A 24,277-nucleotide genomic window follows, 5' to 3' on the forward strand; every position below is an offset into this window, starting at 1 on the left:
GAAATGGGCTTCACACATTGTACCCATGTGGGGATTCGAACCCGGGTCTTCGGCGTGACGAGCCAACGCTTTAACCACTAGGCTACCCCACCGCCCCGTCACGACAATAAGGATAAACACCTTGTGTCACAACAATAAGGATAAAGACCTTGTGTCACAACAATAAGGATAAAGACCTTGTGTCACGACAATAAGGATAAACACCTTGAGTCCCAACAATATGGATGAAGACCTTGTGTCCCAACAATAAGGATAAACATCTTGTGTCACAACAATAAGGATAAAGACCTTGTGTCACGACAATAAGGATAAAGACCGTGTGACCCAACAATAAGGATAAAAACCTTGTGTCACGACAATAAGGATAAAGACCGTGTGACCCAACAATAAGGATAAAGACATTGTGTCACGACAATAAGGAGAAACACCCTTTGTCACGACAATAAGGATAAAGACCTTGTGTCACGACAATAAGGATAAAGACCGTGTGACCCAACAATAAGCATAAAGACCTTGTGTCACGACAATAGGGATAAAGACCTTGTGTCCCAACAATAAGGATAAAGACCTTGTGACCAAACAATAAGGATAAAGACCTTGTGTCCCAACAATAAGGATAAACACCTTGAGTCACGACAATATGGATAAACATCTTGTGTCACGACAATAATGATAAAGACCGTGTGACCCAACAATAAGGATAAAGACATGGTGTCACGACAATAAGGATAAAGACCTTGTGACCCAACCATAAGGATAAAGACCTTGAGTCACGACAATAAGGATAAACATCTTGTGTCACGACAATAAGGATAAACACCTTGAGTCACGACAATAAGGATAAACATCTTGTGTCACGACAATAAGGATAAAGACCTTGTGACCCAACAATAAGGATAAAGACCTTGTGACCCAACAATAAGGATAAAGACCTTGTGTCACAACAATAAGGATAAAGACCTTGTGTCACAACAATAAGGATAACCCTTTTAGTTCATGTCCTTGACTGGAACGTGATAAACACCTAAAATCGTAACATCCATGGTTAGTGAGTCAGTAATTCTTCAGCTGTGCAGCAACCATGTAATTTCATATACTGTGAAAACAAGTTTTACTAAAAGGACAGCAACATGGTTAGCAATTTATCTCAGTTTTAATGAATAAAGACAACTATCCTAGAAGTAAATCCACAGCCCATGTTAAACATCCACAGGTGATCACGCCCTGTGTAACACTCTCGCCCTGAGTGATGAACGTGTTAGAGATGCAAGAGGTGCTACACCCTCTTTAACACCAACAGTGCGTTAAGGATGCTGCTATTCATTTCGATAATCTTTCCATTTTGTACTCCTTCAGATCCTGCCAACAGGAATGCATAACATCTTAATGTCAAATTACAGTCACGAACGTTTGCAGGTTTTACGTCGATTTTTCAAATGGAAATAGAAGTATGAAAGGAGAATAGTTTGTTACATCTTTATCCCCAACAGTTATCTCCCTTTGACGACAACGTTAATCAATCTTGCAATTAATAGACTTACTTTGTGTATTATCCAAGCAAACCCACAGAAATATTTTACCGGAAGCGAATGACGGCCATTACCGGCGCATCCTGCTGCGACTACAAGATAGAGTGGCAGCGATTTCCTCAACAACAATATGTCCTCACTTCCGGTTTAGACTCACGGAGCCGGAAGAGCGATAGATCCGGCGTTTTGATTGGTTGAATAGGAAGAAAACACTCAGGGACTGACAGCGATGTTTTGCAAAGACGGCAAGGCATGCTCAAAGGGAAGCGATCTCTCTGATAACCAGGCAGATTTGTTTATGAATAATTAATCTGGTCATCTTTGGATTTTAAAACATCTTTGAGCCGACGAGATTGGGAAGGTGAATCTGCGGGACTGGCTGACTAGCAGCACGAGGAGAGTCTTCATGGGAGCTAATGCACATGCGACTGTCAGAATCAGTTTGGAAAAAATAACACGGCTTAAACTGGTTCAATATTGTCCATATCCTTCTGTTTGAGTCTTTTTAAGAAATCAATAAGCTTTTATTAAGCACATGGCTGTGTGTGTATATGACCACACAATAATATATACACTAACCCTCCACCGTCCCCCGATAGGAACAATGAAGACAAGCTCGGTAAATATTGGACCGGATAACGTCTCTATGAATCACGTGATGTTCTTGATATTACTGAAGAGTGTTGCGTTCAGTTATTGAAGCCGAAATAACGATTCGGAAGTAGATAAAAGATTTTAGAACGAGTGAAAACATATGGAAAAGCTGCAGTCAAATCTCTTCAGGTTACACTGGACGCATTAATGTCCCATCACAAGAAGTTCAATATATTTGTAGTCCCGTATCTATGTCATGTGTTGCCGTATCTATGCCATGTGTAGCCGTATCTATGGCATATGTTGCCGTATCTATGTCATGTGTTGCCGTATCTATGCCATGTGTGGCATAGCGCCAGGCTTGGGGCATCAGCGGCACCTTGTCTGTGTCTACACTCACCACTCACTTACATCAAAGAATACGTATATTATAAATTGTATTTTTTGGGGCCATGAAAACAAACAAATAAATTACCCACAAATGTATAGTTGTGCAGTTTTCATGATGTTTTACGGTGTTGTTATGCTTTTATATTCTGTACACCTGAAGTTTTACGGGGCTCTGACCCCTCAGAGTTAACAGAGTTAACAATTTGTGGTTTGCCGCTCCAAGTTCCAGCAATTTGACAGTGGGACAGTTTGGTGAAACTCACAATCAGTGGTGTTGTATTGACAGACCAAGGTTCCCAATCAGGTGTTCGTGCTGCATCGCAGCCAAGATATTCTGTACACACACACCAAACTTCTGTATCCGCTTACGTGACGGTTGCGTCACCCCATGTTTTTGTCAGTCGGATGTTATTTTCACTTTATGTCAGTAACATAAATATGGCGTAACATGGTTTAGCTATTAGACGCTAAAGGCTGGTACTAACTATCAAAATCAATGACGGGGGCTATTCCAATCGAAATACATGCATAATCTAATGACAAACCTGTTTGAACTTAACGGTTTTCATATCTGTCTAAATCTGGACTCAACTGATAAAGAATACCAATGACCTTCTTTACACTAATCGAGAATGATTGATAATTATTCAACCCGTGATTCGGCAAGGGGCAAGATTAAGGTTAGTTTGATCTCTATATTCTTGTCAGATGGCATCCTATTTGCAGAGATTTCTCCTCTGCTCACGACCAGTCAGCCCGCCGCAGGAGTCAGAGACGAAATGAATCCTATCCCACATTTGTATGTTGACATGTTTCTAAGCTCCAAATCGCCATGTTTATTCTCGCTGCGCCGTGTCTGTACTCCAAGAAACGTCCTAAAACTCGGCACAGGGCTGGAGAGCGAGATTAGGAGTTCGCGATGACGTCCCACGAAGCGCAGCATACATCGACGACCTCTGAGGGAGAGCCAAAGGGTTCTTGAAACTAAAATGGCGAGAGATAATGATTTTCATAGTTCCAAGTCTTGCATCTGCTTTTCCCTGAGGAGGAAATGGTGAGAAAGTGTGCAGGAGAATTTGGGCTTTGAGTGCAGTCGCTGCTATTGTTACCGAATCATGGTCAATAAAGATGTCAGTCGGCAAATACTCGGATTTGTAAAGGCAAAATGGGTGTTAAAATATTTTCATATGGAGTATCATCACGTTATTGTTTTTCAGCTTAATGTAGGGGAGACGGTTTGACGAATGTGGGGTGCTGTAGCTGGTGAAGTGGTTTGATCTTAACAGCCATTAACGGTCAGATCCATTAGGCGTTGTTTTTTATTAAAATATTCAAATTTTCAGAAAAGATATTTCTGTAAAAAGACAATTTCGTCCTTTTTCAAAATTTAAAAAAAATAATACTTGTAAATACATTTAACACATGTTCCAGTGTTATTGGAAACAAAAACTGCTATTTGTATTCTGGTTCTGATATATATGCTCTAGAATCTGTACAAGATATTTTATTCAGTAGTTAAGGCCCCGTGGCCCAAAGTACAACTGAAGATGCACAATTTCAACTATTGGTCACGTGACATGAAATTATGGTTTTACATGTGATTTCCGGATTGACATCAAATGTTTTATGAAAATGGCAACAGATTTGATGATATCCGCATTATTAGAATTAAGTACATTATATATGGTTTGTGGGGTATCATTAGAGCATTTTAACTACAGTAACTTCTTTCGGCAGGCAGAGAAGGCATAACAGACTAATAATAAATGGTGTTCGTCTTCAGTTTTACCAGAAGAACAATAAGAACATGATAAATCTTCCAATGTATTATTATCTTTTCTAAAACGTTGTATTTTTAAGGCATGTAGAGAGATTCTAAGTTTACAAAACTTTCTTAAAAGGGACTTATCATTAAGGACACTGATATATTTTTCAGGTCCGAACATCGTTAGAACAGATGGAGAATATCATGGTTTTGTATATCATGGTTTATGTCAACATGGTAAACAGTAATGCAAATCGGTAATAGTGAACAGGATTATGGAATGTGGATTGGTAGGCACATGGTAAGACACGTGTCATCTGGCACCCAAGGACACCTTGCCAAAACTAATTTAGAATAAGGTCAAACTCAAACTATACTGCTCGGCAAAACATCGAGGACACACCCATATTTGAAACTGGTTGCAAGTAAAACAAGCACTTCCTAGATGGTGTATTCAAATAGATGTTTTCGGCCCTTACGTTAATAGTGTTTGAACTACTCTTTCAGCTTAGTAACGTTTTGATACGTCAGAATATGTTTTAGTCAAATACCATTTTAAATTGAATCTTCTTAGTTTGCCTATTTACGAAGATCGTGGGACCCTATGTCCTAACTTACAGTCGTATCAAAGAATAACCTTTCCCCGTGTTTTACTCTGTAATAACTCCAGAGAGAAGTTCGTCTTCGATCCAAAGACAGTTCATTTTCTGAATGCGCACAGACCTTTAATCTATTGCTTCTACAAACCTTGTGTCCCGTGTTTTCGGTCAGTTTAATATATCGTGTTCATGAGCCTGACAAAGGAGATCCCATTCAGGAGAGTGTTCACATGACACCTGACTTTGTCGTGGGGTCATCTTGGCGATACTCCCTGCCCTTGATGAGCAAGATGGAAAACAACTACTGGCAACGTACATCCTAATCAGCAGTTTTATCACACTCTTGACACAGGGGTTAAGTAGCCGAAACCTAAGATCCTGCTTCTATTATGAGTCCTTGTGAGATCAACTGTATTGAATTCTATTGAGCTCCGTCCCTATTGAAAAGATTGAAAACAAATGACGACATTAGACAAATATTAGAATCCCTCACAGCTAAGGGAGATAACTCTTTGTTGACTCATCAGGGCCTCTGCGGATTGCTCGTGAGTGTTCTTTATAAGGTTTTTTTGGCAGCAATGATATCATTTGTCAGGAAACTATTGCTTGTCGTAATTACACGTTCTTGGACATCGTAAATATTATTTTTCGTCTGTGACCAAACGCGTAAGATCCATCATTCACTGACGAAGAGAAAGACACTTAAACCGTTAATCCTTGAATTGACCAGTTATATTACTGCTGAGGGTAAGAGTGAATTTAGGTGAACATAAATAACTTGAAGTGTCCAATAGTTGTCAGAGTAATGTTTGCAAAATGACGATAACGAGGGAACTTGGGTCAAATTTTACATCCAAATCAACTTATTGTTTTAATTTTTTAGATCGCGAACCGCATACAAAACATAACAATGACATTGATATATATGGACCCTACCTAGTACAAAACAAATCTCTAAATCCCAGCATATTATTGTATTGGTCTTTCTAACTCTTGATGAATTGAGATCAAGTGAAATATGAATGAATTAATCAAGTGCATACAATAAGAAGGGGAAACAGGAACAAACGCACCTGCAATCTCTCTTTGTCAGTTGGGAATGCTAAATGACAGCACATAAAATATCACAGAAAATATGTGTCTAAATGAAAAATCCTTTGAACAAATCCATCGGTTGACGTAGCTGCCGGGTCAGCCCAACCCGGGTAATGACAAGATGCGCCCTATTATTACACCAAGCTTGTATTTAACGAGCCATGCAAATCCCCGAGTACGTTCCAGTGTAGCAGGGGATCTCTCAACATTTGTATTAGGGGTTTAACATGTTCGGAGTTATTATTAAACGACATCGGTATTGGATTTAGCGGAGAGAAAAAACATTCAAAGCTGGGATCACCTAATTGGATTCGAAAACACACCTGAGTTTCTGTGATTCCCGGTCACTCGGTTGAGTTCTTCAAGGAGCGCACCTAACCAGGGCCTACTTCAATATTTGGCATGTTAAAAGCGTAATAGAGTCGAAGGATTCAGAGCTGAGTCTTAAGGAAATTTATCCGATCGACACCAAATTGATGCTAGTTTGGAAACTAACAAGTACAATCAATGGGCTGCCGAGGATGACGTGGACAACGGCAATGCCAAACCTGGATCCTGATGGCTGCTTGGGGATTGATGGAGATTTTGGAGGAAGAGAATGTTTTAGGGCGATTCATGTCTTGTCATAGAGCTCCGTCCACCTCCTTAATGTAACACACTGGAAGATCGGAGTTTAATTCAGATAGAGTGGCTGATGTTATTCAGTAGGATTAAACAGGAGTTTGAAAGCCAACAAATGGCTTTTTTCGAAGAAAGAGCAGATTCAATCATTGTCCAATTCCATTTCTGTCCTTAATTGAATTTGACAAGTCACTAAAGCATCAAATAAGCTTAGGTCCTCTGGGAGAAAAGATGAACCCTTTAGCTGCGATTAAATCGTCTTTTAAAATGAACTCTATTCACCACCACCGCACTACTTTCGTCGAAACCAAACATTCAGAGGGGACGGGATAGAGGGGAAAGATGTCGTCTGCTTTCCGATCGATTTTGATCGCGTGCCCTCGCCTGATTACAGTTCGTGGCCATCATATCGTGCAAAAAGCTTAGCTGCTAATCGATGGGGTGTATAAAACTATTATGGTCCGAGGCAAAAAATGTCCAGATACGTGTTCGTAACCCCTCAACCAATCAGCAATAATGACCGATCCCTGACCGCCATCTTGGTTTTTGGAACATCCATCTTTAAATCCGGGGCTCGTGAAATACCATCTGGGAATCTTCATTTCACAATTAATCAAATTTGGACCATATTCAAAGAAGCCTTTTATTCAAAGTGATAGACAATGCTTCAAGAACTCTGCCCTCAACAACATCTTTTGACGCTTAAGAAGGAGTCTTTTTGATGCCCAATTAGATTCCATTGGGTCGACAACCTTCGCGTCATTGCACGTGCATGCGACGAGCGGGGTCACGCAACGACATCACAGGTCTTGATTATGAATCACTATCCCCGGCATACCACCATAAACCCGCCTTTAGTGATCGGTCCAGGTTTGGGGCATGACGTATGATCAAAGAGAGCCGACTTTGGTCCAGAGCGAGCAATGAAATACCATCATGTTGTCTTACCAACGTAAATCAGATGTGATTTGGCAAATCTCTAATGGTAATCTATAGGCCCGCTACAAGCATGGCCCCTTATATTCCCGGAGACACCAACCGTTAAGGCAGTAATGTATAAGGGATTCCTGGCTAATGGCTCTAGCAGTGTTCTGGTCGGCATCAGTAAGACGAGGCATTTTTGGCGACAAAAAAAAAACAATTTTTTCTTATGTCACTTCAAAGTTGCGCTTCCGTAATATTGAAATAAATGTTTGCTTGCACGACAAATCGCCATAACCCATCGTGGATTATTTTACTCGGGATCACAGAGTCCGCACTACGGCTGGTTAATTACAGAAACACCTTGAATAATTGCATTATCCTTAACTTAAAGCACAGAACAGCAGTGTTTAAAGATGGAGTAAGCCTGCTCCGTGTCTTTTAAACATTCCATTTGAATACGAAATGTGATTTGGGCGACAATTCTTGTCAAAAACGAATTTAAGAGTCCAACAAGTTATCTTTGATATCCAATAGTAATCTTAATCTTGTCAAGTTCAAAGGACTTGAACCAATGTAATTCAAACCTGTTTGGACATTCATAGGCTCTTGCAGGGATACAAAGACTCTAATCTGCAGAAGATGACTCTGTTTGTTAGGAGAACTCGTTACAGCACCAGATGTAGGCGTGGGCCACATTTGAACGTCGTCAAATGAGGGCATTTTGCCAAATTGGGGATTTGAGCAATGGGACATTGTTGACTTGAAAAGCCTACGTTGATTGATTTCAAGATTTTAAAGCAACATGGAAAAGAGCCTATGCGCTTAATCTCAATTACTCTCGACAAGATGTGCGAATAACGTATTACTGAACTCGCAGTTTCGTCTATGAATTATGGGATAATCCGAGGGTTATCGAGTGTATTAACTTTCCTGAGATTCCTGAATCGCAGGCGTCATTTCTGAATACAGTTCTGAACTAATCACATTTTTAGAATAGTCTCTCCTTAAATACCTCTGCCAAGATGGAAATGTATACCTGGAACAGTATTATATAGTTATCCTGAAACCATACACAACAGGATTGTATAATGATATTTTACATTGCAAATGTCAACCGAAAAAGTAAAAGAAATACATTTTCAACATGGCTGATGTGTCCGCCATGTTGGAATCCAAATTGAATGTACTCTTACCGCAGCGTGCATTCTTACCGCACAGTGGTTCTCACCAAAGTGATCAACATCTATGGCGTGTGTCATTTTAGGGTTTCGCTGTATTAACCAGACTTTGAAAGACTTGGAATACTGGCTACAGCAGAGGCAGCTCCATGATATCCACTTACCCGCGTTGACGCTGACGTTCCGACTCGTGATGGTTCCGGCGGCGTTGGACGCCAAACACCGGTAGATCTGGGCATGGACGCTGGCAATCAGGCGGGAGTCGTCGAAGGCATGGAAGACTAGAGTATTGTTTGGTAGCACCGTCAGCAGTCTATCAACATCATCGACAGGGGTCCCGTCTCCGAGCACCCACTCCAGTACGGGAGCAGGACGTCCATAGGCCGTGCAAGGGATCTTCGTCCCCTTCGTGTTGGCGAAGTCCACGTTGGTGGGCGGCTCCGAGATGAAGACGAGGTCGGGTGATCGATCAAATGGATGTTCCGTTGTCTCACCTACAAAAGATAAATACATTGTTAACACACATTGGAATCTGGATACCTCGAAACCATTACTATTCTCGAGAAATGTTTCACATTAAATATGACAAACCATCTGTGAATGTCCGGAGCATTCAAACAATCTTAGCAAAGAACACAGTTCCATTCTTTGCCTTTTTTCGAGCAGTAATATAGGGATGGGAACTAGAGATGGGTTTCAGGCGTTTTATCCATGTTGGCAATGGAACCCGAATCTTCGGTGTGACGAGCGGACGCTTTAACCGCCTGGCTATCCAACGCCCGTATTGTCTTGACTGATTCCCTCCCTTTGAATCCTTCATCTTTACGTTCATGGCGCTCAAGAGTGTCAATTACTGCCATGTCCAAGTGGTAATAATGTGATGATGGATTCTTTGAAGGACATGTGACCATTGAGATGATGTCCATCCAGTCTGGCAGAGACATAACACCATTGTATCTAAGACATGATCACATCCCTACTCAGAGAACCCGTGTCCAGGTAAATGTTCTTATACATAACGTGAATATCGCTCGTATTTAGATTAGATGTTCCTTGTGATTCTAGAAGGTAATTGTACCTACTCACAAGGTAAACAATTATATCAATCAAATATATTTTCAATTATATGGATAATATTAAATTCCCCATCAGTTTTACCAGCCCGAAGAAAGCTGCATTTATACAAAACAATAACATCTCTCGGTGAGGACTGTTAGTGTCAAACCTTGTTACGAACAACTCAACATTGATATGCAAAAGATGATCACGCGAGCAATAAATGCAATCCGCTGGAACACAGAGTCACTGAAGACAGTCCTTCCTTTCATGAAAATGCCTTCAAATAGACATACGATAAAACCATTTGACATTAGAAGGTTGGATATATGGTTATGTTATGTGTCTTGTTGTGTTCATGGGACGAATTATACTACTCAAAAAAGTGTGCCCGGGACAAATGACGACATCCCCGTTTACTGTATCTCCCGCACCTCCCCTATTTCCCTATACAACCCAGTCAACTCCCAGCATCTCACATAATGCGCACTGCAACGCACGTGCATGCACCATTTCGTCGGAGAATCTCATTCGTGTAGCCATCATCCGCGAAGAGCCCCTTTAAGATGCTCGCCAAATTACTCAATACGCTCGTAATGTATTAGCGTGTGAAAGGTGGAACCCAATGCAATATCTATTCTGGATTCTTCCTGTTGGTCTCAGGAAAACTGTATTACAGTAATCTCCACCATGCCTTCAGTACATTGCGTTACTGGGTGTCGTTAGTGGGCAGTCCCCGGCCACATCGGTGGCCTAATTATAACCGTGAGATCTGTTTTCAGGGATATAATTGAACAATGCGGGTCGAGCGACGAAACCCTGCATGACTCCTTGCTACCTCCTTAATACATACATACCTTTAGACTTGGGTATATAGATAGGTTTTACGTAAGAATTTAAGAACCTATTTATGAAAAGATGTAAAATTGCATATTTGTTTATGATCTGATAGCAAATCTCTCTTTACATCCCATGCTGTTGTCTTCACTGCGCTGTTGTAGAAATATTGATAAAATGTAAAACTCAATCACTGACCTATATTTGAAAAAGACCCGGAGAGGTGTTCAGAGTTCTAACACTTAAACTCAAATAACGTTGAATCATCTTTGCCAGATGTACATAGAGACTTGGGTTTACAATCGTTGGAACGTAAAAACTGAATCTTTGAAAATTGCTACGATTAAGAAGAATTGGTACTGGTTTTAAATAATCACAACAAAACGCATCATGCCCAGCCGCAGAGAGACACATCCTGACAGTCTCTATCGGATAAAATAGGAATAAAACACTGCCAGATATTCCTGATGCTCGGCCCTAAACGTGAAAAGAAAACTGTTACACTAATAATGTTGTCGTTTATTCCTCCTTACAAAATGGATTGCCAATTAAATAATTCCCGAAGCTTTGAAACAAGTATTGATGAAGCCATGTGAAAATACGTCAAAGAATCTCTTCGGAGACCTAAAATGGGTCAATTCCTCAAGTCATCTCTTTCAGCGTCCTCGCATCAATTTCACGGTTCAAAAGCTGCGTGTCACAAGGGGGCAACACCGAGCTCTGACACTAACAAATATCAACGAGTTTGCGTGTGAAGCAATGTTTTCTCTTAACTGAAACCTTTGCAACAATTAATCTTTTCAGGTTCATTAAACTGGCTAAGATCAAATGCCGTTTAACCTCTAGCGAGCAATGGAAACCTTGTCCAATTATATTGCGGGGTATTCCCTGCGCTTGTTTCAAACAACCTAATAAGAAATCCTGATTCATTAAAGACGCTGGATCGAGCTTTTACAATTGCTATTTTCTTCAGTTATTGTCTGTAGAGCTAATTACAACACGCTTTGTATTATTTTCTCATTCTAGACTTATTTCCTACATCATTACAGGAGCAATTGTCATAATCCGCGTGGACGGATCTCTGAAACCTATATTGGCTCATACATGTTTAGGGCCCGTGTGTTATAAAACTTAGAACATGCAAGGGATCCATAAAAACAAATGGTTGATTTGATCTAAAACACATTGATCAATCTTAGCTAGACACGTAATTATCTCGCCTTACCATTGAATGCTTATTCAGGGCCTGTGTGTCATAATGCACGACTGGTCTGAGCATTCCACATATACTCTCATGTGAAACAAAATAACCGCTCACACCTTCTGTAGCAACTCTATCAGTCGTCCTTCTCTCGGTGACCACATTTGTGTTGTGTATTCTTCCTGTATAATTGTATGCCAGGCTCTGAGTAGCTATACCACACCTGTGCTTTAAAGACACTGTATACTTGTACTTCGATTTACGGTCCGTGCAGAAGGGTGCGATGCCGGACACGCGTAATACAATACACATAAAAAAATCTGTAACTGTCTAAGCCTTGTACATGGCAATTTGTATCTCGTTTAAAAAAAATATAAAAGAAATGAATGAATACTGACCAACCAAATTAGAAAACTGAACTACATGACACGACATTTTTATATATAACAGTAAACATTAGTTGTCTACCCGAACCAATTCCCAGCACCATGATTGCTTCACCCCTACATCCACCCGGCTCATGGAATGAGAAATGTTCCTCTACACATCGTCCGCTGGCCTAAGCAACCGAGATTCAACATCCCCGCCATGCCACTGTAAATTATTTTAATTTGCAGAGTCATTTTCCTATCTTCCGTTTCATTTAATCATTCAACTTTGAAAACATCTTTTACCATTTTCCCGGAAATTGGGCCCCTGAACCGCCTTATCCCCCCTTAAATATTTGTATGATGTTGAAATCTTAGCCCGTTTTTACAAAATTACAATACTGGGCAATTTCGTCTTTTAACAATCACATTAGCGCTGTGCCGTTGTCGGGACAGTTTAGTTTTCCGATTAAGGTTAGCATGGTATGAAGAGTAAATTACCTTCGATTAAACAGATAAAAGAGCTCGTATTAGACCGGGTTTATTTTACAATCAAACAAAAGGGGCCGCTCATGAAAGATCGGAAATCTGTCTGGCAGTTCGATTTCGGGTTTCATGGGAATAACGTGAAATAAAGACGTGCTTTCATCTGAATTCTCTATTAATCGTCGTATTACTTTTGAAACATTATCAAAGAAAGTTTCAAGTTCCGAACAGACGCTAATTGAAAAAAAAATAATTACAATTTCACAACGTTTCAACAATTGCAAGTATACATCAAGTACTCAGAAGACGTTGTAGTAGTAGATGAATGCCGTCAACCGCCGCAGTAGCAACAAATGTAGCCGTAGTGGCAGTAGTATAGTAACAGTGCTGGCCTACCATTCAAAGTCGTAAAAGTAGTTAGAGCAAAATAGAATTTTGAAGTAGCTTGAAAACAGTAAACATTAAAGAGGTTGCAACAATAGCAGGAATAGAAGTAGTTGAAGTAAAGGAAAGTAGTAGCAGTAGTAGTAGTAGTTGTTGTAGTAGTAATAGCGGTTGTAGAAGTAGTAGTAGTAGTGGTAGTAGTATTAAACGTAAATAAAGTAGTAGTAGTAGTAGTAGTAGTAGTAGTAGCAGCAGCAGTAGTAGTAGTAGTAGCAGCAGCAGCAGCAGCAGTAGTAGTAGTAGTAGTACTAGTAGCAGCAGCAGCAGTAGAAGTAGTAGTAGCAGCAGCAGTAGTAGAGCAGCAGTGGTATAGGCAGCAGCAGTAGAAGTAGTAGTAGTAGTAGTAGTGGTAGTAGTAGTAGTAGCAGCAGCAGCAGCAAACCCGTCTTTATGTGCACTTCATATGTAACACAACAAACAGCAGTCACCAACTTACAGTCATCACAGTTTCGGCACTACTTCCACCCTTAAAGGCTAAACTCCCATAACGGGAGCTCCGACCTGCTTTCATCGCCGTAGGTTAAACAGTCCGTCCTGCTTTCATCGCCGTAGGTTACACAGTCCGCCGTAGGTTAAACAGTCCGTCCTGCTTTCATCGCCGTAGGTTAAACAGTCCGCCGTAGGTTAAACAGTCCGTCCTGCTTTCATCGACGTAGGTTACACAGTCCGTTCTGCTTTCATCGACGTAGGTTACACAGTCCGTCCTGCTTTCATCGACGTAGGTTAAACAGTCCGTTCTGCTTTCATCGACGTAGGTTACACAGTCCGTTCTGCTTTCATCGCCGTAGGTTACACAGTCCGACCTGCTTTCATCACAGTAGGTTACATTGAGTACGTGAGACCCGAGCTGCTTTCATCACTGCACGCCTCTAGATCCATCAAGTTTCGTTGCTCCCAATTCCAACCGACTGATCTGATACTCATATCTGCAAGTATCGCATTACTCGTGTGTGCAGTTGAATTGAAATCCGTGAAACTGAGTCCAAGCAGCATTTAGGTCTCATTGAAACAGTTGTACTGACATTTGAAATAGAAGGAGATATATTTACGTGATATACAAGGTGCTAGAGTCGGAGTAATGATTGAGGATGTGCAATAATATTATCAGCAGCCGTGGTTGTGGTAGAAGAGGATGTAGCAAGAGAAGACGTACTTGGTACTGACGTGCCAGATGCAAAAGAAAGATATTCCTGTCGTCGTAACAGAAGTAGCTATTGCAGCAGGTGTTACTGTTTGTGGCAGTACGTATTAGTGGACATGGTGGAAGAAGTAGAAGAGGCATATAAAGTAGCAGCATATACCATAGTATGAGTGATTGCTACAGTGGTTGTAATATGTTATGTAGCAGCCGCATTATTAAGGGTAGTGACAACTGTATTGGTAGCATTAAAGTCAACAGTAGCAGCATCAGTAGTAGTAGTAGTCGTATTGGTTGTAGTGGTGGTGGTGGTAGTAGTAGTAGCAGCAGTAGTAGAAGTAGTAGTAGTAGTAGTAGTAGTAGTAGTAGAAGTAGTAGTATTGGTGGTAGTGGTGGTGGTGGTGGTAGTAGTAGAAGTACTAGTAGTAGTAGTAGTAGTATTGGTGGTAGTAGTAGTAGTAGCAGTAGTAGTATTGGTGGTAGTGCTGGTGGTTGCAGTAGCAGTCGTTGTAGTAGTAGTAGTCGTAGTAGTAGTAGTATTGGTGGTAGTGCTGGTGGTGGTAGTAGTAGTCGTAGTAGTAGTAACAGTAGTAGTAGTAGTAGTAGTCGTAGTCGTAGTAGTATTGGTGGTAGTGCTGGTGGTGGTAGTAGTAGTCATAGTAGTATTGGTGGTAGTGCTGGTGGTGGTTGTAGTAGTAGTAGTAGTAGTAGCAGCAGTCGTAGTAGTATTATTGGTGGTAGTGGTGATGGTGGTAGTAGTAGTAGTAGTAGTAGTATTGGTGGTAGTGGTGGTGGTGGTGGTAGTGGTAGAAGTAGTAGTAGTAGTAGTAGTAGTAGTATTGGTGGTAGTAGTAGTAGTAGTAGTAGTATTGGTGGTAGTGCTGGTGGTGGTAGTAGTAGTCGTAGTAGTATTGGTGGTAGTGCTGGTGGTGGTAGTAGCAGTCGTAGTAGTAGTAGTAGTCTTAGTAGTAGTAGTATTGGTGGTAGTGCTGGTGGTGGTAGTAGTAGTCGTAGTAGTATTGGTGGTAGTGCTGGTGGTGGTAGTAATAGTCGTAGTAGTAGTAGTAGTCGTAGTAGTAGTAGTAGCAGCAGTCGTAGTAGTATTGGTGGTAGTGGTGGTGGTGGTAGTAGTAGTAGTAGTAGAAGTAGTAGTAGTAGTATTGGTGGTAGTGGTGGTGGTGGTGGTGGTGGTGGTAGTGGTAGAAGTAGTAGTAGTAGTAGAAGTAGTATTGGTGGTAGTAGTAGTAGTAGTAATAGTATTGGTGGTAGTGCTGGTGGTGGTAGTAGTAGTCGTAGTAGTATTGGTGGTAGTGCTGGTGGTGGTAGTAGCAGTCGTAGTATTAGTAGTCGTCTTAGTAGTAGTAGTCGTAGTAGTATTGGTGGTAGTGCTGGTGGTGGTAGTAGCAGTCGTAGTAGTAGTAGTCGTCTTAGTAGTAGTAGTCGTAGTAGTATTGGTGGTAGTGCTGGTGGTGGTAGTAGTAGTCGTAGTAGCACTGGTTGTAGTGCTGGTGGTGGTAGTAGTAGTAATTGTAGTAGTAGTAGTAGCAGCAGTCGTAGTAGTATTGGTGGTAGTGCTGGTGGTGGTAGTAGTAGTAGTAGTAGTAGTATTGGTGGTAGTGGTGGCGGTAGAAGTAGCAGTCGTAGTAGTATTGATGGTCGTAGTAGTAGTAGTAGTAGAAGTAGTAGTAGTAGTAGTAGTAGTAGAAGTAGTAGTATTGGTGGTAGTGGTGGTGGTGGTGGTAGTAGTGGTAGTAGTAGTAGTAGTAGTAGTGGTGGTAGTAGTAGTAGTAGTATTGGTGGTAGTGCTGGTGGTGGTAGTAGTAGTCGTAGTAGTATTGGTGGTAGTGCTGGTGGTGGTAGTAGTAGTCTTAGTAGTAGTAGTAGTCGTAGTAGTATTGGTGTTAGTGCTGGTGGTGGTAGTAGTAGTCGTAGTAGTATTGGTGGTAGTAGTAGTCGTAGTAGTATTGGTGTTAGTGCTGGTGGTGGTAGTAGTAGTCGTAGTAGCATTGGTGGTAGTGCTGGTGGTGGTAGTAGCAGTCGTAGTAGTAGTAGTCGTAGTAGTAGTAGCAGTGGTAGTAGTGCTGGTGGTGGTGGTAGTAGTAGTAGTAGTAGTAGTAGTCATAGTAGTATTGGGGGTAGTGCTGGTGTGATGGTAGTAGTAGTAGTAGTAGTAGTAGTAGTAGTAGTAGTAGCAGTCGTAGTATTATTGGTGGTAGTGCTGGTGGTGGTAGTAGTAGTAGTAGGAGGAGTAGTAGTAGTATTGAGGGTAGTGGTGTCGTAGTAGTAGTAGGTGTAGTAGTCGTATTGGTGGTAGTAGTAGTAGTAGTAGTAGTAGTAGTAGTAGTAGTAGTAGTAGTAAACAGAAGAGACGTAGCAGCAGAAATAGTAACACAAATAAAGACTGAACAAAAGATAGCTGCAAACACACAACGTTACACACATGTATTTGTGGAATCTATACACCTCAAGATATCGCTTACAAAACACAGAACCAGGGCACAGGGAAAGCGATAGTGGCCACAAAACACGATTTACATCGGTGTTAAGAAACGAAGAATTGCAAGTGATGTGTGGTGGCAGATTAGGGAGAGGACGGAGGGTGGGGGAGGTGGGGTGGTAACAGGCCCCTGGATCAGCCGGGCGTGAATGATTAAAACCTAATGGAGGAACACAACGAGAGTGAACGCCCGTGATTTCAATTTGACACCAGATCTGTCCAGTAATTTGCTTGATATGAGCGCTTTTCGTCTTGATAACGGTAATAAATGGCAGAGAAACGAGCTATTTTTTTCTCAAATGGCCCTATTTTGGAAAAGAATGCCCCCCGATTTTAATGATTTACTTGACAGAAGGTTTGTGAAGTACAGGTCCACTGGAGCAGGTTATTGACACAGGAGAGCGTTATTGGCTGCTTTCAACATGACTGGGATCGCGGTCACCCGCTGGGTGGGCAACACTGGGGTCAGCTCAGAGGGGTGGAGCATGATGCATGTACCCGTGCTGGTCTCTCATTTGAAATGTATAGATCCTTATCTCCTTTGAAACCTACCAGGTTTCATCAAAAAGGTTTCGAACAATTTCATTCAAACGTCAAGACATCCTACAACGAAATTTTTTTTTTTTTTACATCCTTGTTCTCCGTACCCACACAGGGTCTCCACCCACCACAACCGGAGAATCGATATGCAATATTAGGTATACCTATCGCGTGATTTCGTGAGCGAATATGATCGAAAATAGCCGTATGCCTCATCGGTTTATTTTAAATGCCTATCAACAGTCAGGATGTGTTTTTAGCCACACAGTACACCAGTGACCTTTAAACGTCTTGTTTCATCTGCAATCTATTCATATTTTTGCATTAAAGGTTGTGTAATATTATATTTTTATCCATGGTATTATGGTAGACATGTGGTGGACATTTCCAAATTTGACTCACCAGTGACAAAGTGATTTCTGATATAATTCCTATTGTTACTTACACATAGATATACCTGCTTTAGGTTAACAATTGTCTTGCCTTTGCGTGTGTCACCGGACAGGACAGCTCAGTCTCTCACGAACATTTAATCACTTTCTGATTGTGGTTCATTAACACATGTCAATGATATAGTCGGCTTCGTACAACAGCCGCTGTTTTTAGCAGACAACAACAACATACAGCAGAAGAAGGTGTGTTGTGATTTTGGGCTGAAATTTTATAAAAGCAGCGTCTATTGAATTAAAACACATACAATCTATGAAAACAGAATTCATGCAGAAAGAATAGCTGGACAATATTTTTTCAGGAAATCCCAGCGACAGTATTTCTTTAAGAAAGCATCTATTGCAAGTCCTTTGAGTCATGTTGAGCGTCTGTAGTGAAATAATTAAGGCGCTAACACAACAAGATTAGCAAGGCATTTGGCGGTCATAGCGAACGGGCATAATTGTTCCCTGGTGTAATTTCACAAATCGCTGCACAGCACGTGAAGCGTTCATAACAACATACAGGAATTCATTTGATATTTGAAGCAAAAATTTAGGAAATAATTTCGCTATGATTTATATTGGCTTGAAGCTTGTAGTGTTTTATTTGATATCTGAGTACTAACACGGTCACTAAACTAGTCATGATTTATTTTTGATTGAAAGCAATAAGAGGTTATGGCCTATTTAACAAAATGCCAGTCTTGAAAATCTGCACCGTTAAATTTGTTTTTGGCTGATCAGCGCACCATATGGAAGGTAGTGTTTTTGTATATATTTAAGGTATGAAATGAGAATTACCTAAATGTTTCTTTTGTTAAGCTCTGGTGAAAGCAGCTGTCACGTGATACCTATACCTACACTGCCATAACGTGTTCTACACACTATTCCATCAAGGCCCAGGGCCTAGATTTTCGAAGCTCTCTTAGCTCTAAGATAGTTGTAAGTGTCATACATTAACATTAACTTACGGCTATCTTAGGGCTAAGAGAGCTTCGAAAATATAGGCCCCGGTGGGAGAGTGGAAACAGGTCTGGCTGTCTTCGTGACATAATGCACCTAGCCCATCATGTGTGAACTGGTGTGACTGATCCAGGAAATAGTAGAAAGCCAGAGTCACAAAGTTATGAACTGGACTAGTCAGTTTACTTTTCTATCCACGTTAAAGGAGTGTCATATGAATACTTTGATGTACAAAAAGTCATCTCAAAAAGGATTCTAGGGGGGCAGCTCCACCCCAAACACCCTTCCCCCTCGGACTACCTACGGCCCTGCTAGTGTCCCCAACCCCAAGGCCATAAGCACAGACGTATTTCTAAGGCATACGTCAACAATGACGTCAGTCTGTGAGTTGGTCAAGGAAGGCTCGAAGTGATGTAGTAGAGGTAGTAGTAGTTATAGTAGTAGTAGTAGTAGTAGTAGTAGTAGTAGTAGTAGTAGTAGTAGTAGTAGTAGTAGTAGTAGTAGTAGTAGTAGTAGTAGTAGTAGTAATGAAAGTGTTCAGTATTCCCCAAGCGTTCCCCCAATCCCAAACGACACATCCCTCCCCGCCCTCTACCCTTTTAACCGAATCCTCACCACGTTAAACCCATTTTCACCTCACCTCACCTCACCTCACCAATACCTATCGCACATAAACAATGCATACAACGACAAAATTTCAATAGCGGGAATTAGCCTCGTATCACGCAAAGACCCTCAAATACGCGCCATGTGCTCACTGTCGTAAAGAACCTGCTTTCCCGGTACCCAGCTTCCCCATCATCGATCTCACACGCCTCCACCCCAGGGAATCTTTAAACCCCTTAAAACCTAAAATCCAAAATTCTATAGGAACCGTAAACACAAAGAAACGGCCCTGCGTCGTGTTTCGTTTCGCATTTCACACCGCCTCGCAGCTTTTCACATGCCACGCGTCTCGCGATAAAGAGCGAGATTTCGCATAGAAGATACGGAGATGGACTCGTGGATAAATCCGTTATTTTTCTTGTATAAATTTAGATATGCACTTGATTAAATATCAAACCGCGTGTGCTTGTAGATTTCACACGCACTCGTGTGGTCGTCACCCGCTCCAAAGCGTGTGACCTGCGCACGTGTATTGAACTTTACACTGTTAAAATACGGACTTGGAAACCCTAAACTGAACCAAGAGTGCTTTTGATATTTGTGGCAGAAAAACATATTAACGGCACTCGAGCTACTAATAAGGATATTTACCTTGTCATCAGCATGATATTTCATTCTGTATGTGAATGGGAGTCGGACTGCATCAGTCAACAGCAACAACACTTGATTCTACTTCAGCTAAACCCGACAGTAAACATTGAATGTGAATACAATACAAAACAAACGAACCAGGACCTGAAACAACAGCCTCATGGTGTGACAGAGTAACAACCACTTTGTTAAGAGTTCGGTACATATACTAATTGTGTGGGCAACATACATCCATAATGGTGTCTATTAGTTCCAAAACACACTTTACGCATACACCAAAAAGATGTTTGTATTTGTTTGTTTAAAGACGCACTCAGCAATGTTGAAGCTATATGGCGGCGGTCTGTAAATAATCGAGTCTGGACCAGACAATCAAACCGAAACATGAGTCTCATTAACCAATTCAGACAATGGCCTACTTTTCAGCCGATCCGATTTTTCTCGTGTGAAAGTGAAAAGATACACTACAAACAACTATGGTTACACTGAATTCGAATTCCTTGCTTCATAAGAAAATAGTATTTACAAATGAATCTTAATTAATAAAATAAGTTAAATAAAATCGTATTTTTATATTTTATGTCGACGTTAAGGCAGCATGTCGTTAGCAGGACGTCACAGACTGCCCCTGTTTGACGAGGTCATACAATGATTCACAATTCATCTGGTTACACCTGTTATGTGTTCTTTGCGCTTATTAAATGTATTTTTGTAACGTACAATGTGATTGATATAATATCAAGTCCGTACCAGACCGCCAAACATTTCTATCGGCCGAGTCTCGTTTTGAGATTTCCACGATTTCCATTTGTCAGAGCACGCTGTACTTCAAAGCACGCTGCACGACGTGTTTGCAAGGGTTAGAAGAAGCGTACTGTTGCAATATTCAAGTGATTAGATGTATCAAATAATCCTGATTAATATTTATACAGTTGAATGAGTTGTTCTCAAAATTCTGGTCTGGTTATTCTACTAAGTTGCGCAATAGGACGGAACCCAGTCAGCAGGAAACGAGACTGTTGTGTAGTCAATGTTTTGACTTGCTGCGATCAACAGCATGAGCATCAATCTACGCGTTTAGGATACGATGACGTGTGCCAACCAAGTCGGCGAGCCTGACCACCCGATCCCGTTAGTCGCCGTTCACGACATGAGTTGTTGAGATCAATTCTTACCTGAATTTCACGGGTTAACAACTAGTTGAAATAACCATATCAATATGGAAGAATTATGTAATGCATGCAACTTAAAAAATAGAACATATTTTAAAATCTACCAGAAGCGGAGATGTAAAATATACGACTCGTTACCATGTTGTTACGATGTACAACCCACATTTTGAGACCACATTACAGATCGGTTTCACGTGTTGCACGTTCAGATCATGCGAATTACGCTCTTTATGACATGCACGTGTACCCATAGACCGCATGAAACATCATATCGGTAATACCATGTTCATTTCAAAGCAGATTTGTCAATTTCACTCCGAGGAACGAGACATCTCGCATTTTAAGCAGTGACTTGAGCAGCAAATTGAATCCTTTTCCAAAGTGTAACTCCCATGATTAATGGAACTGTTCCAGTGGATCGTGGTGTAGTGGACGCGTCTCTCATTTATCGCAACTCTGCACACCCCTTACACCGACAGAACCTGTCATCTCGTGGATCCAGTGCATCACGTGCCACGCTTTCAATTTGGAAATCTATCATTTTACAATGTATCTGTGTCTATCAATGAGGGTGACGAATGGGACTTCATTTTATCTGTTGATAAATAACATCTTGACAATTACGCCAGAGATATATATTTTTGATAGAATACGTCCTACATCTTTCGGGTCTGTTTTGGTATTTGTTCAAGCTATGTTGGACCTGTTCAAGGTTATTCAAAGCTTTGTTCAGTAGAACACACAAACATGTCCCATCAAAACGTTACATCAGAAAGCAGTGCTGTTAATCGACGAGTGTCCTGGATGCTGGATAGTATGCGAGAAATGCTGAACGCTGAATCAAATAAGAAAAAGCGTTTTTAATATTTTTTAAAGAAGAAAACCCTATTTCTCAAAATTCATTAAAGGTGTACTTTCATTACTAAAATATAATTCATTTTCACAAAAAAACCATTAACTTAACAATGACGACACTAATTAAGCTTCAAAACGATAGAAAATCTTTGTAACTATTTTTATAAAGCATTTTGATGTTGGTCGTGGTAAACAAACGTGTTTATAGGTAGCAACTTACAGGTACAAAATATCGTTTCGTTATGTTCCTCAAAACTGACAGCGTTTATCCTTGGCAGGAATTTACGGAGTCTACAGACAGTCACTCATTATATATGATACATGTCATTTGTTTCATCCCGCTTCAGATATTCAGCAAAATCGTATCTTGCCCGCATGTATGCATCGCCATTCAATGCCTTCCTATCCCACATAAAGAAAGAAAGATAAAAGTTCAAAATCAGCATTGATCTACGGATCAAAAGACCTAATAGACAGAAACCTGACAAGTTCAATGAAAATACTTTTATTTCACGGTTTGAGGATATAAAACTGGCGTTACTTTGAAACTTTTGGGATTTTTCTGCTAGTTTAACAGGACTGATAACTGCAGGCGGATAACGACGACCGAGGGAGTACTTCTTCAGCTCGCCAGCACTATGTTACAGTAATGACCATGAAACCATAACGGGATTGGCTCAGCACCAATGGAACCATGCACGTGATAATCAAATTTTCCAATTTTCTCTTGTGCAATGGCCGCACCCCTGTTTCTCGTTAAAGATGTGGCGTTCGCCAATAATGTCAAAGAACCATGTTCTGACATGCGCAGTTCGTCTCATCTGATCTGCTCAACAACTGATGGGATGTTAAGAGTTTGGGCAAGTGAGCATGGAATGCAATGCGAGTTTTACACATGCGCAGACTCCAGGGGCCGCGGCAGAAGTTCTGCATTAGTCACTCAGCATATTTTTTGTGTTTTACTTCGCGTATTCAAAGGGTTTATCGGAACATTTCTGATAATCTTTTCTCATTATATTTTTGTTCAATATCAATAAAATGCCAAATATTTTCGTATATTTTATTAATTTCAAAGAATTATTTCAACACATTTTATATGATATATTTATATATTTTGTAAATAAAATTAATACCGGACCCACGGGAAACTAAGCAAAATGAAAATCATATAAGTTGTTTTCTAAAATAAAAACAACAACAGAAATTATGTTCACATCCTCGAAACAAAATTGTATGAAACTCCCCAAACATAATCTATCGTAAGCATGTCATAATTCCATTTCCCATTTGATAAATATAAAGCTACCAGGCAGAGATGTGTGTGACACTTGTATCAATATTTATATCAATAATTATTGAAGCAGTATTTGACAATCTCAACTGACATACTACAAGGACGTGGTTGATATTTCACCGACACTTCACAACAGTAGCCGATGTTCCACCAAGACAGGTCTTGGAGACTCATTTAAACCGATTATCCTCTTAATAACATAACTACTGCCACAAACTGTGGTATTACAGGAGTTGCATATTTCAATCAATAAGTGACATATATCATATGTGTTTGTTTATGGTGATATCAGGATGAAGTCAAGCGCTAGGTGTCACGTACGGACCATGTGTGACACGCCATTAACAGGTCACAGAGTGCGCTGGCGTATAAATACTTTATAATCAATATGATAAAGTGTTTAACACTGTTGTACATTTCTGTCAATCATTAATAGCGGAATCGATAATCTCATTGCGATGAACATTCATTTCAGCATATAGGGTTCTAAATGAAGACTCTTGGTCTGTATCTCTCTGTCAGTTAACGTAAATAACGTAGGTTTATTTAAACACGTAAACTGATTCAACTATCAACAATCATGTAGAAATGTAGAGAGAAATAATATATTATGGTTTCGGTCAGGATGGTCATACATGTGGACACTTGTATCATTGCAGCATTTTGGTCAAACACGTGGTCATACATGTGGACACTCGTATCATTGCATCAAGTTGGTCATACATGTGGACGCTCGTATCACTACACCAAGTTGGTCATACATGTGGACGCTCGTATCACTACACCAAGTTGGTCATACATGTGGACGCTCGTATCACTACACCAAGTTGGTCATACATGTGGACGCTCGTATCACTACACCAAGTTGGTCATACATGTGGACGCTTGTATCATTGCATACATTTGGACGCTCGGTCAAACACGTTGGTCATACATGTGGACACTCGTATCACTGCATCAAGTTGGTCATACATGTGGACGCTCGTATCCATCACTACACCAAGTTGGCCATACATGTGGACGCTCGTATCACTACACCAGGT

At 40.7% G+C, this 24,277-nt stretch overlaps 1 protein-coding gene across 1 annotated transcript in view; it reads right to left on the reverse strand.

Moving 5' to 3' along the window:
• LOC124289996 (Down syndrome cell adhesion molecule homolog) overlaps positions 1-24,277 on the reverse strand; it is a 117,719-nt gene that overhangs the window by 43,300 nt on the left and 50,142 nt on the right. The window contains exon 2 of the mRNA XM_046726656.1: positions 8,860-9,189. Within this exon, the coding sequence (XP_046582612.1) occupies positions 8,860-9,189 (330 nt within the window). The remainder of the gene's footprint in view (positions 1-8,859; positions 9,190-24,277) is intronic.

Source organism: Haliotis rubra, unplaced genomic scaffold (assembly GCF_003918875.1).
Source record: "Haliotis rubra isolate DU_JTF1 unplaced genomic scaffold, ASM391887v1 Scf454, whole genome shotgun sequence".
In the NCBI taxonomy this organism is placed as follows: Eukaryota; Metazoa; Mollusca; class Gastropoda; order Lepetellida; family Haliotidae; genus Haliotis; species Haliotis rubra.